We start from the raw sequence: 15910 nt of genomic DNA, 5'->3' as shown, positions 1-15910 counted from the left end.
GCTAGTATTTAATATAGTCTGGATAAGCTAATAGCTTTACATTCCTTATCAAACGAGTGAAACCACAGGCCCTTAATTTGGCCTTCAATTCTGCATTATTTATTTAACAATAACAAAAAATCTTTCCTCACATATTATTATATAATTATGTACCGTTTTATAAAATATTCATTTATTTATGACTAATTTGATTCTTATGGTAATATGAAGGCGTTTACTGAAATAATATTTTTCTTATAGAGGCGTGGCTTGTCTTTAGATATTAATTTTGTGATTTACGATTTTCGCAATACTCTATACCTCTAGATTGAGATAACATCTAATTGTTTTAGAAACTTAATATTGTATCTATTGGTTTAGGAAATTGAATATGATTATTGTTTATTTAAGTCGATTTTAGAAAATGTTTCATGCTTCAAATTTGAGTGGAGAATATAAACAGTTCATGTATTTTTTTTTAAGTAAGTTTAGTAGTAGTTTTTAAGTATTATGATATAGAAAAAAATATTTGTCTAAGTATGGAGACGAATATGGAGTACATAATAATATGAGATAATAAAAAATTAAATACGAGTAAGTATAAGGAAATCTTAACAAAAATAAAAAGCAAAACAATAAGAGCTAGCGCGCAAGCGCATCTTTTGTCTCCGCAACTATTTTGTCTCTCCCATCAACTCTATGGGCTAGTAAGAAAGTGCGCGCACGTAGCGACGCAACTCCCCAATCCCCATAGAGTTGATGGGAGAGACAAAATAGTTGCCCAGACAAAAGTCACTCGTGCGCGCTAGCTTTAAAAGAAATAAACTACTATACAATAGTGTGTATAACACTATTAGAACAGATTTTTAGAGCGACAGCTCTACATTATTTGAAAACGAATTTGATACACGGTAACTACCATGTACGTGTAACTACTGAATAATTTTGTTATCCATGCCGTTGATATGACGTAGTACGAATAATATAAAACTATAATTAAAAAATATATAATTAATTGCCTCAATTTACTAATGAAATTACAAAAAAACGAATGCACATTAAAGGTTGAATCAAATGTTAAGTGTAAAGTTTTATTTCAATAACACAATTATTGATTTCAATCTGTTGATAAGAAATCTAGTAGCTGTCTGTATGTCATACTATTTGACAGGATGCTAAACTATGTAGTAATATGAATTATTGAGTAATCTTTACTCTTTAATGCTACCCATCAGACATTTTATAATGATTGCGCGGTAGCCCCATTTAAATTTCAATCTTTTTTTATAATATTTCCTAACCCTCTATATGTGTACTAAATTTCATTGTAATCGGTTCAGTGGAATTTCAAACACATACAGACACATCCTCACAAACTTTCGCATTTATAAGAATAGGATGTCAATGTTTAGGTCCTGTGTTTTTTTTTTGTTACAATTTGTGGCTCATTTGATAATCCTTCACTTTTTCTTAAACGATAAATCCTTTAAATATGTGTATTATTAACGATATATTTTTAGGCAGAAAGAGAGACTAGCGATATAAAGTTTATTTAACGCTTTGACCATCCTAACTCATCTTAAGTTTTATGTAAGTACTTAATGCTTAAACGAAAAAATAGTCAATGTCAATAACAAAAAGAAATACAATTAATACGCCAATTCAACCTTTGATCTCACTCTCAAGGCTATTGTGCAACATCGTTAAAACTTAACAGTCCAATTTATTAAAAAATGTATAAGTTACCCAATTTGTCAAAAAGTACTGCGATACAAGACCCCCCGTGGATATTCTCATATCGAGACACATATTATAATTAAACAAATGAATTATTTATGTGGTCCACTTAAGAATCTAAATCTGTACTAATATTATTAAGCTGAAGATTTTGGTTTGTTTGAACGCGATAATCTCAGGAACTACTGGTCCGATTTGAAAAATTATTTCAGTGTAAGATAGCCCATTTATCGAGAAACGCTATAGGCTATATTTCATCACGCTAAGACCAACAGAAGCGGAGCAACGCGGGTAAAACCGCGGGGCAAATATATAGCGTCATAAAATTTATTATATTTTATGGCGATACGGTAGACAGAAATCGAGCAATAAAAGTTTAAAACATTTAAAATTCTAGAGCAAATATTGTGTGGAACTAGTTTTACGTATTTCACTTATATTACATCGTTTACATGTCATTTAGTAAAGGAATGTGGTTGGTATAATTATAATGTAATATGTTATATGCTTATAGTGTCGCTTTGGTCTCCCACTGCGATAACTTGGTGTTGTAACAAAGAACGGTGACATTTCTCAATCTTGTTTCATTGTATCTCTACATAGTATAAAACAAAGCTTACCGCGTCTGTTTGTCAGTATGTACGCCGTACGGTTATATCTTTAAATATAGGCAACTGATACTATAAACATATAAACGAGGTAAGTGTTAGTAGGTAGTTATTTTTTTATTTTATAGACAAAGCGGGCGTAGTGGCCGACGAAAAGCTATGCTCTAGCTCTCTCATACTACTAACAATATAATATTATGAATTCATTTCATATTTCAAATGAATGAAAATAAAATCAAACTTCATTAAAAACCATTCATCTATCTTTATTAGTGACAAAAATTCCAGAATCACACATTTACACATTCTTTTCAGAAATCTTAACCCATATATTATTTAAACACTCAAATCTTCACAACGCATCGATAAAAAAATACCGAAGAAAGCGTTAAAATTACTATGCAAATGCTATTTAAATTGTAATTATTTTTTTCGGTATTTATCCAAGAGCCTATTATAAATTAGTATGGATGGAAGTCCGCCCACTCGCAAGGCGTTTGTTTAAATTTAAATAAATAGTTTTTTATGTTAAATATCTAATTAGAATTCGTATAATAATAAATCGTTCAGACAGACTGTTTGGCGTGTTGTATGTTGATAGCAATATATTAAAAAAGTTTAATTCTTTACAATATAATTATGATGATATTCATTCAAGAGGTGTGAGTATATACCTTTAGGCCGGTTACAGAGCTTTACCGACCGTCAGTGCGTACGTCAGACGCGCTTCATATGTATGGAAATTCATAAACCGTACAGTGCTAGACCGACCATACGCACGCGTATTTAGCTAGGCACTACGAGGACCATCGGTCAAGCGCGTGCGCATGCGTAGCGTCGGTCGACTGACGCGCTATGGAAACAATTTGTTTCAAACAAAATGAACGCGTTCAGTGCACTGACTATGCGCATGCGTGTATCGTCGTCGTGAACATGAACATCGATACCAGGTCTGGTCAGTTTACTAGTACGCAGAGCACTGAATGTTACAAACTGACGGTCGGTCAATCAATCGGTCAATCTGACGGTGGGTGAAGCTCTGTAACCGGCCTTATGTGTATTATAAGTTAAATATATTATATATAATATATATACGGCTTATTTGTTTATATATACATTGAACATACCTACTATTACCTATATATTACACACCTACTATTACCTATAATTGAATTTGATAAATCATAAAATTGGTGTTTGTAATTGCGTAGCGTTACTTATGTGTTAGGAAACTATATATCTATACAGTACTACGGTATTCTATATTGTATAGACCGTATAGTTGGTCTAATAAAAAGTAATAATAATTAGAGTTTAAAAATTGTGTGTATGTATAATTGTTATCAAACTAAAAGGTGAAATATGATTTTTTGTTTTGAAGAATGACATGCAACAAGAAACTTATTAAGGCAATATAAAAATACCATATTTCTCTTCAGAAATAACTAATAATAGAGTTTACGGAATAATTACGTGTCATTAAAATGTGAAAGTTACCATATATTACAACCGATTCTTGATTAATAGCGTAATAATTATTGTATACCAAATATAAAGAACGTTTGTCATTGTGAACTGTGACATTATTACTTGTAATTTATGCAATGTAATTTAAAGTAAAAATTAATCTTAGAAATTATGTATTTACATTTTTCCATACATTATAAATATCTTGTTTAAAAGATAAAATAATATGCTGTGCTTAGTCATTAGCATCTTCTTAAGATTATTACTACGGATGCGGGAAAAGTAGTTTCACAGATTTGTTTTAATGACAATAATAAGATTATAAGTGATCTATTATGAAATATCACTGTCAAACCTAACTAACTTAATATAAAAAATTACCCAATTCCATATATTTTGTTCTAATATAATAAGCGAAAATAGTTCTATTCATAAATCGATAATTATTATTGTCTTTTTATTATTATGCATATGTTACGATCAATGTTGTTATTAATATCTTAATTCTCAAACAAACACACTATTAATAGCGAAAAACACAAAAGAAAAAGGCTAGTGTCAAGACCTAAGCCCCAACAGGTTATAAAACACATCCATATTTTTAATTCAGTGCCCATAAAAAGTGGTCGCGCGTCGGTTCGATTGAACGATGCCGTTACAGCAAAACAACGCAGTAGGCGGCGCGGCAGCGCACTTAACAGAAAATTGAATCGAGCTGCATTATTCCTCGACAAAAACCCGGCAAATTGATTCGGGGTAGCAAATTGCTTGCGGTGCTCTGGCGACAAATTGTGCGTTTATTATGTATCGATATGTAAGACGGTTTTTGTTGGACGCCTATAATTGATCGGATTGTGGTTTTATTAGAGCGTAATAGAGTTGTGATGTATGTGCAAGATTTGAAGTGGCAGATGAAATAATGTTTGGTATGTAATAGATTTCATTCACCAAGTTCAGTAAATTTATGATTAGAAATACCATACATAACTTTAGTAGGTGAGGTATGATGACTTATTACTTTATTATTTACAAAATTATTATTTTGAACTTAGAAATTTTAAATACCTTATAAATTAAAGTATGTATATAAAAATGAATATATCTTCAACATTATATAATATACATTAACTATAACGGACATGACACTGACACTTGCTATTGCCATTAAAACACGTAATACATCCACGCCACACGTCGTTAATCATACATTACTATACCGATAGCAATAATAATAAATACGACAATTTAGATCACTTGCGTGTGCAATTATTTTATAGTTGCTATGATTTGACGAGTTCCCACGTATTCGTAACCACTTCGTTATTTATGACATTTGATTTCTTATTAATTCAATAAACGCATTTCTTCGCATCTGCTCATTGATAATTTTATAGTCAGATCAACGCTTACTTGCGTGTGTTATTCAAGGAAAAAACTAAATTCTTGAAGCGGTTCTATTTAACTATTCATGGAACTTTTTTACGGACTTATTATGAAGGGTTTACTTTTATTTTATGATGAATAAAAGATTACCCATTTTTTAGTCTTCTTGCATTAAACATTCAAAACCACCTACGAAGTTAACTTGTACAATAACCTCATCGATTATAATGTAAAATATTATTTACCAAGTGTGTATTATCACAAGGCAACGGTTTAACTTCCAGTAACTTAAAATACTTAAATTATTTCTCTCATAACCTTTTACAACAATTTATTCGCTGTTACATTAATTGCAAAGATAATATCTACGGAACCCTTTCCCATATCTGATAATGTATTAAGTAGAAGCTAAAAAACAATGTCGAATTATTTAATTGCGCAATTTAAATGCTTCTAAAGGAATGCGCGATGGAAAATCGAGCACCAAATATGAGCACCTGTTTCAACCGCTTACATATCTGACAGTTATAATTTGTATGTGTTATAGCGATTGCGTTAATTTCTATTTGTATTTCTAATTAAGTCCATGCATGTTAGTTTGTTTGTAGTGGTCGCTTTAATTAAAATTGTAAAAAAAGAAAAAGTAATTATGGAGCCTAGAAACAGGTAGACACACAAATGAAGTTTATATTAAACATTACAAAATGAAAATTAATGAATTAGCATATGCTATATTATGTTAGTTATTACAAGGAGGCATGATATTATGAGGATAATGAATATTTTTTTTAATAAAATAATAATAAAAACTAATGAGTAGGTAAGTATGCACGCACCCACAAGAACACGCCTTTTTATATTATCATATTACCTTTTTTTGCATGCTAAGTAAAGCAGAGTCGCTTCCCGCGTCTGTCCTGTCTGTGTGTATATAATGTGCCTAGATCCTTAAATATACACAACGGATTTTGATTCAGTTTTTTTAATAGATAGAGTGATTTAAGAGCAAGGTTTTAATACATAATTTCTTAGGCTGGTTGCAGAGCTTGACCGACCATCAGTGCGTACGTCAGTCGCGCTTGTCATATGTATGGAAATTCATAAAACCGTTCATAGCTAGACCGACCATAGGCACGCGTATTGTCATGCGCATTAGTGTCATAGTCATACAATTGTTGATGCGTATCGTCAGGACCGACGGTACGCACTGACGGTCGGTCAAGCTCTGCAACCAGCCTTAGGTTTTAGACAAAGAGGGCGAAGCCGCGGCTGGAAAGCTACATTTATAATATAACTACTTAAGACCAGAATGTTATGTGCATTGTGCATTCCTAATTCATAGTCACACCACGACACATCAAACAACAACAATTTAAATTGTTTTACATACATCGCCGTTTATTTAAAGGGCTGATAGACATGCAATCGTTCCAAGCAATCTATGTAAAGTGATTTATTCGTAACCATCAAATGTTCACGCGGTTCTATTCACACGTCAGTCAGGGTGTTTGTAAATTGCCTCTACCAGTAAGATCCGTGTAAAACAGTTTATACGTAAATTTCAATGTATTTATTACTAGATCGGTGAACTTCTAAAATGAATATTTCAAATTAAGAACAATCTTATAACTAACAAGCTTTATAATTATCACTTATTATAGAAGAAAACGATAATAAGTTGTTGTAGTGGGAGTTGCGTCGCTACGTGCGCGCACTTTCTTACTAGCCCATAGAGTTGATGCGAGAGACAAAATAGTTGTGGAGACAAAAGTTGCTTTTGCGCGCTATATCTCTAATATAAACGACGATAAACGACAATATTTTCTTAATTCATATTAATTATTGACTCCTACTAGAATACTTAGAAAATTATTGAAAGGCATATTATATTTAGTTACTTAGATACTAACATAAATAATGTATAACCAAGTAATTCATTTGTTGCTTTTTTACGCATTATTGATAGTTTGACTTCAGATAATTTTTTTATGATGATAAATTCAGGCTCCTTAAATTTATAAAACCACGACATATTTTCTGTTCCCCAATCTAAACTTTATTAGAATTCCTACAATTATTAACAGTCATGTTTATTATATTGTAGAACTCAAATTACCTTGCATCCTTCACAGGTAAAGGCGCCAAAATGAAAACCAGCCGCTGGCTCACCGCACACTTTGCACTGCTGATTCATCTGTAATAGAACATAATTAAGATTAATTCAAGAGAAATATAAAAGATCATCATCATCACCATCATCAGCCCATATATGTTCCCACTGCTGGGACACGGGCCTCTTATGAGGGTACAGGCCATAATCCACCACGCTGGCCAAGTGCGGGCAGATGTCACATGTCGTCGAACTTTTGATACTTCGACATATCGGTAGTAAACTTGTATAACAATTAATACAAATATAGGTGACAGAAAAATATAAAAAAGACTTAGCAAATATTGATAAAGTTATTTAATACAATTGTATGAACTCAAGTGTTTTTATATAAACGTAACATTACCTACTAGTACAGTAATCGCATCAATATTGGTATAACATTTCGGCACGAGGCATAGAAGTGGTGCTTAATGTCAAACTCAAAATTGAGTTCTCAATTCGAGTAGTAAAAATATTATTAAATTGGAGTACGGTATTCTAATTTTGATGAAGAATCAACAAAGAAAGCGCTATTAAGAAAGCTATTATTGAGAAGCGATCTCTTCCAGGCAATGAATTAAGTAGTGAATTCTCGATATAAATGAAGATGATGACAGGTACAATTAATTTGATATAACACACGTGTCAGAAGTGAAACTTTGTTGGCAAGATTCAAAGATACCAAAACCGTCGCCTTACTCCATGACGTGACGGTATTGCCATGACGCGACCTTGAAAATTTACTCACAATGCGCTTAAAGAAGTTGCACTTCAACAATACTTTGTAATTTTTACTAACACAATCATATTATATTCAATTAGACTTCGTTTAGAAGCACTTTGAATCCTCAAAATACAGAAAAAGTAATAATTTTCTGCGAAGCAAATGCAGTTTCTACAGAGAAGAACCGACCAGAAACTATAGTTTACTAACTAGCTTACTAACTCTAAACTTACTGTCCTTCGCATTTAACCTATTTATTATATTCCAGAGTTTCGAACACGCGTAATTTGGGGTATTTGTGTTAACAATTCAATATTTTCCTTATTATATATTTACATAAGACAGCTCTATATTATCTACATTGAATTTGTAACAACATGAATATAAAAATATTATTATTTGCGCACGAGTTGAAGTGGCACTGTACGACGTACGTCAGCCGAAAATTAAGTTTATAAGTGTTTATTGATTCAGTCCAAACTGGAGTACCTCGCACTTATTTAGATAACTTAAAAATAACTTTGACGCAAGATAAATGTGTAGTGTGTTCTAGATTCAAAGTGACAAAATAAAGATGTCTAGGAAGTGTTTTTAAAATAAATAGATGTGTGGTTTGATCTTTTCTAGGAATAACTGTGGCCAAATGGTTTAAGTACCTAACTCTATTTTGTTGTATTTAAATACCTACATGTAGCATTGTTTTATCTTAGACTAATTGTTAGATTTTACATTGTTAAAACTTACCCGTCCAATAAAGTATTATACGATAATCTTAAAATGTCACCTGTAACTGTCAATTGCATGCAATAAGAATACATTTTGAAATGGTAGTTTAATACGTTATTCGACGAATAAGTTTTAACTGAGGATTGAAAAATCAGCCCTTAGTTCTACGTCTTAGGTGCAAAAGAATATAAAAAGTATAAAGAAGAACCGTCAATAAACTATAAATATATACTGTTGCTATAGTAACCGATGATTTACTTAGCCCTTGCAGAAGGGAAGTTAAAAAACACCTATCTAAAGAGAATTCAAGTGAAGTACTTAATATCATTTAAAATACCTGTTTCTTCTAGTTAATAAGGTCCAATTGACGAAGGGGTGCCGACATATTTTTTCCAACATACTGAACGATTTATAGATTTTCTTAGATTTTTTGTTGGTGAATAAAATGTCGATTAGATTGACGCAAAGCTCAGTCAATGTTATTATTTGTATCCTGGGTTTTCTTGATTTTAGGAAAATACAGTTTGAATAAATGAATAAAGGGAAGATATATTCGATACAGATGTCTTCATTCGTTGAACCGTGATATCTTTGTGCTACTTAATAATTATTAAAAAACATATTATTAAGTTATTTGTATGTCCTTAATTATACGAAGTCCCTTGTCATCGCTTCTTCAAATAATCATATTAATTAACCCAATATAAAACGCGACATACTCATAAAATATTAATTAACCTTATTAATAACGTTAACTCTGACATATTCATAAAAACATACAACGAAGAAAGCATTTCTCAGAACTTCACCTTAAATATCAACGTAACAATCAAAATTTGAACACAATTCAGTTAGTGTTGCGTGCAAACAATGTGTATTTTGTATAGCAATTTCCCCATTCGTCGGGAACACGTTAAAAATTAAATAAATGCAAGGTAATAACACGTTGCTGGTTCAGGGTTGATATGGCGTGACTGCACTCTGTTAGCACAGCCGAATCTCGTTTTGGTTAATGATTTATATAACAATTGTAGATATATTAAGGTCATATGTAAAATTTGGTAGAAGTATTCAATTAATATGACTTATGTATACTCATTTCGTAAAATGATGTAATGCATAGTAGTAGTAGTCTTTATTCATAGCATAAACATAGTTCAAATTAGAGCGAAAGATGCAGATTTTCATAGTATAAAACAGTCAGTCAATAACAGAGTCGATTTTGTTGTCTATCCGTCTATTTACTAAAACTCAAGTTCAATTTCATCTTATAATCTAAATGAGTGTAACTAAGTTATGTGTAATGCATTTACAAATAAACAGAGAGCCAAAAATAGGTACGTTGTTTAGATTTACCCACTTTTTTAGTATCTATGGATATGGATTTTGATCTTACAGTTACATAATATTAAAAGCATCACTCAAACACAATTCAAATTTAATTCATTACTAGCTTACCGCCCGCGGCTTCGCCCGCTTTGTCTAAAACCTAATAAAATATATACTAAAACCTTACTCTTGAATCGCTCTATCAATTAAAAAAACCGCATCAAAATTTGTTGCGTAGTTTTAAAGATTTAAGCATACAAAAGGACATAGGGACAGAGAAAGCGACTTTGTTTTATATACTATGTAGTGATTAACTAAGTTTATCTATAACTAGACTGTGTGATGCATTATCAAATACACCAACATTCCTATTTTTAAATCTAATATACTTACTTTGACCTGTTACAATTATACCTCTATATTTATACTGGAATTTGACCTACACCTCTATAAGCAAGCGCAACCAAAAATGAACAAACGAATAACCGTTGACGTATCGTTTACACTCGGACATGCAGACCCTTCAACGGGCCTGTCAGATCGGACAACCCTGTAATGGATTCCCGGCCTCGTTTGTAATTCGTGAATCAATTAGCTGTTGGATACAAATGTTTGCGACAATTGCTTTTGTTTAATTAAAAATGTTTTTTTGTTGGTATTTTATATGCTACTAGCTTTTTAGTCAAAGAAAAATCCGCATAGTTCCCGTTCCCGTGGGATTTCCGGGATATAACTTATCCTACGTCCCGGGGTAAAAAGTAGCCTATGTCCTTTCTCGGGGATCAAAATATCTCAATACCAAATTTCATGCAAATTGGTTCAGTAGTTAAGGCGTGATTGAGTAACAGATAGACAGACAGAGTTACTTTCGCCTTTATAATATTAGTATGTATATTAAGTTTGAATTTTATAGTAAACTATAGAAGAGTATCAACATTATATATTTCTAATTCTTTATTGCTTGCAGAAAAGTTTATTATATAGTACAATAATTCATCATTACTAATATTATAAAGCTGAAGAGTTTATTAGGAACTACTGGTCTGATTTGAAAAATTATTTCGGTGTAAGCCCATTTTGTCGAGGAAGGCTATATATTATTATCACTCTAAGACCAACAGGAGCGGAGCAATGTGGGCGAAACCGCGGAGCACAACTAGTATTTAATGAATTGTGGACAACCTACTCATTATTTTACAAATGCCATAAAACAAACAATTCTGTAATCTTTTAAGTAAAAATAAAAATGTAGGAACATAGATCCTATCAAAAATAAAACAATTACGACTAATTTAACGTCATAATTCTGAACCTTAAATATAAAAATTATGCAATCTTTTTAAACGAATATAACACACGTAATAAAAAATCTTGATCTCAATAAAGATTCTTAAACATAACTTTAAGGCGCAATATAAAATGTAACATTATAAGATAACAGTCAAAGATTCAACCCAAACCTTCATAGTACCGATAACATTATCTAAATTAGCACGCTTTTATCTTTAAAAATAAATACCGTTGAATTTATGCCGATCCGAAAACAGCGAGTAACATTTTTTACTTACATTTTATAAGCATATTCGAGCCCATTTAAGTACATGCTAAATTTGTTCAGGGATCAATTTAAGCTGTCAAAGACGCATTTATAAATTGTCCCAGCTTAATCGAGTTCGCCATCTTGAATGAGCACATGAATGATATATCAAAGTCCAAAAATTTGGGTTGCAATTTCAATAATTTTATCAGATTATTGCCCTTTTCGGTTTAATTAAGTAATACTTATGCGTTTGCGTTTAGCATTGTTGATTGTATCGTAATTGTTATTGATTGTGATTTATTATGGACTTTTTATCTTTATGACGTATCGAGGATGGCAATCTGATAGGGTAAAGGATACCAAATACGGGAGTACTTTGGGTTGGTGACAATCATCTTAAATTCGGTTGATATTGGTGTAGGCGGTATTGTGTGCGTTTACCTTGCAGTGGTAATATTGCATCTTTGGCCAATTTTATACAATGTTCTGTTTGTAGGAAATAAGTGTAAAGTTCTTTTTGTATGAATATTTATAGTCACGATTGAATATAATGCATTACAATAAGTATGTATATTGTATATGAAACGATAGAGTAGGTATGTTAATTATTGAAACTTTATTAGATGAGTTACATGGATTTTTAACGTTTACACAATACAGTGCTAACTAACCAATGTGTGTTTTAAATATTTTAGAATAACGCGTAAAATTAAGGCAATTACTGAATACATATTCAAAGTTCTACACAACAGTTGCAGTCAATGTATTGAATGCTTTCCGCTCTTAATAAATAGTACAAAGAATTAGTTTGTTATGGTGCGACGAGTGACGGCAAAGGCATCTAAACTTGGCCCTTGCTTTTCCTATTTTGCATATGAAGGGACTCTTTACATTTGTACGTGTTTTTGTATGAAATATTTGTAAATATGTGGTTATAGCAATATGTAGAAATAATAATTAAATTGGGTAATAGTAACTTTACACACTATGCAAGTTTTCTATGCATTTATTTATATTGATTATTTTTAGTTCATTAGAATAAAGGCCAAAACATTTACAATACAGCAATATTGAAAAGATAGGTAGGTCTGAAAGGTTTATAATTACATAATTACTTAATAATTACATAATTAGAGTGACATCACTGAATATACATTTTATTACTATTCATAGAATTCTCAATCCTAGGTATACTTAATTTTTATTTCAATTTTCGGTTGAAAAATTAAGATGTACCTCAGATAAATAAGAAATTGTCTCACGTTTCACAAATGGCGCTCTAAGTATACAATTATTATAATGTAGTCTACATTCGCATTACTCACAAAGAAAACCTATTTACATCTGAAAGGCAAAAATAACTAAACAGATAGATTAGAATGGCTATATACTCTAATTCTCCTCGGCTGATTTTTCAATCGCTGGTTAGAACTTATTCATCGAACAACGTATTAAACTACCATTTCAAAAATGTATTCTAACTGTCGCGTATTTGACAGTTTACAGGTGACATTTTAAAATGTTCGTGTAATACTTTATTGGACAAATAATTTTTAACCAAGAATTGAAAAATGGGCCCTTAATATTTTTAATTTATTTATTTTTAATCACTTTTATTAATAAGTAATATCAATTGTAAGTACCTATTAAAATCATGAAAGATGTCAACTTTCCAATAAATCGTAATTATTACTTACTTTCTTCAATCATCCCCAAAGGAAATAAACTCTTTATTGGTTTATTCTCAATTACACTGGGAAAATACATGATTTACTCACTATAGAATTTTAAAACACTAGGTACCTATATGAAGAGAAGCAACGATCTAAAAGTAACTTTTTTTAACTATAAAGCTTTCCTAACTCTATCAAAATATACACAAAAATTAACATACGAAAACTACCGTAAAACATTCAATAAATACCTACTTCTGTATTGATGATCTAAACATTAACGAATCGAATAACATGTATTATTTATGGACGCAATCGATTAGAATCGGATTATAAGAAGATACTTTTAATCCTTTTTAACATAAATTTTATATAACAAATTATAATCAGGCACGGTGATAAATAATAAGATGAAATCAGGCTTCGTACTGGAATTGTAAGTAATCCGTATTTATATGCAACTTTGTATTTCTTATTTTGGAAATATTCAATTAGAGATCGAATGTATCGAGGTAAGATGTCAGATGATAGTTTTGATAAATATGTTCTTTCTTAAATTTTCCTCTAACTAAGAAGCCTTTTTGCGCTTTTAAGCTAACTGAATAATGTATTGTACATCAACATAATATCTTATTTGGTTTGGCAATCAAAATAACAACTGATAGATATTATTAGGTTAATAAACTATAAACAATATTGAATCACGGTGTACTTACAGAAATAATCTACCAATCAGTGTACCTAACATAATATAAAAGTTATTTGTAATTTGTGAATCATAAGCTCTCTAGACCGCCTCCTTGTTACAGTGGTTGACTGACACGTGAGCGCAGAACCGAGGGGTCCTGGGTTTGATTAACGGTGTAGACGAAAAAAAAAATGTCTCGGTCTGGCAGGACACAGAAGGCTGATCACCCACTTGTCCTTAAAGAAAATCGATCAGTGAAGCAGATGTATAATGCATCTGCCCCTTACCCAACTAGGGGACATGGGACTTCACTTTTTTTATACATAAGCTCCCTTTAGCTTACTTTTAGGTTTACAGTTTACACCTAAAGAAACAGCTCTGGTATAAACTGTTTCTAACATTTTGCCTTTAAACTAATTACCATCAACCAACGCATCTAATTTCTCACAGAACAACAAACTAGATCTTGTAATAAAGCTACTTATGTATGATCTATTTAGATTTTCTACGAACAACGTCGTCACAAGCGCCTCGCAGGAATGATGTATGCTTACTAAAGATGGCCAGTACAAGTCTGGTAATTGAGTGTAATTATAGAAAAGTATTCGCGCATGGGTCCAGTTTAAATGTTTACAAGGAAATTAGATTACGTTCGATATATTTTATGGTAATTGTGGGAATTACGAGCTAATCTAATTTATTTGTCTGTAATGAGGAAAGTTTTGTTTTACGCGTATTGAAGAAGATTTTTACTCAAACATGTACAAGTACAAGTGTATAATATACATTTGAAATACATTCTAAAAATTGCATATAATATGACAAAAATGAACCCTCACTGCAATCAGTGTAGTACCTATCTATATCACAGAATACTGATTTGACTTTTTGTATTTTGTGTAATAATCCTATATAAATATAATAAAAATCATTAAAATCATTCAGTCGTCTTTAGTAATAACTAATAAGTGTACCTAGTCCTACTAATATTATAAATGCGAAAGTTTGTGAGGATATCTGTGTGTGTTTGTTATGCAAATGCTACTGAACCGATTACAAATTTAGCACACATATAGAGGATAACTTGGATTAACATAGGATAGGTTTTATCCCGGAAATCCCACGAGAACGGGAACTATGCCGGTTTTTCTTTCAAAACGCGAACTAAGCCGCGGGCGGAAATCTAGTTAACAATAAACACAACTTTCTTCTATACATAGTGAATTTAAATACATCCGAACTTTACTTTTAAATCTGTAAACCAATAATTGTATTGCGTTATATCAACAATAACCTTATTAAAATCTTTACAAGCTTACAAATTACTATAATAACGACAAAATAAACACTCCCCAAATTAATCAGTAATTGCATTTTAAACAGCTAAAGGTTATTATTTTGAAAACTTAATTTTCGTACTTGGGCTTGTCATCTCGTAAAAATAGTGGAGCAATTAACTCAATTTCATCTTAAACCCGTTAAAATTCCAACAAAATTGTCGACTTTCCGCATATAGTCGATATTCGCGAGAAATCTTATTATTTATTGTAGAATTTTTAAATTAACTGCGTAATAATCGATCGCTATCTGTAATTGAACGGGAATATAGACATTAATTTTTTGTTAAGGCAATTGTTTTGGTGTAATGAACAATGTATGAAGAAATTGTAGTATGAATATAGATTATAAATTAAAATTGTATTAAAATCACTGAGTGTCTTGATACTATACTCACCTTTTGTACTTCGCATCCATACAAATATATATTATACTGTACATTGTAATATTAAATGGTGTGGTACAATAAATGATTAAATAAATAAATATATCTAATTGTAATGTAATTAATAAAGTTTCAAGTAAACTTATTTAGGTACTCTACATAATTTGTTTTTTGAACTCGC

At 31.2% G+C, this 15910-nt stretch overlaps 1 protein-coding gene across 1 annotated transcript in view; it reads right to left on the bottom strand.

The window, feature by feature from the left end:
- LOC123694137 (protein embryonic gonad-like) overlaps positions 1-15910 on the bottom strand; it is a 110526-nt gene that overhangs the window by 43039 nt on the left and 51577 nt on the right. The window contains exon 2 of the mRNA XM_045639456.1: positions 7291-7368. Within this exon, the coding sequence (XP_045495412.1) occupies positions 7291-7368 (78 nt within the window). The remainder of the gene's footprint in view (positions 1-7290; positions 7369-15910) is intronic.

This window comes from Colias croceus, chromosome 9 (assembly GCF_905220415.1).
Source record: "Colias croceus chromosome 9, ilColCroc2.1".
In the NCBI taxonomy this organism is placed as follows: Eukaryota; Metazoa; Arthropoda; class Insecta; order Lepidoptera; family Pieridae; genus Colias; species Colias croceus.
The sequence above is the reverse complement of the archived record's forward strand: the minus strand, read 5'-3'. Positions and strand labels throughout refer to the sequence as shown.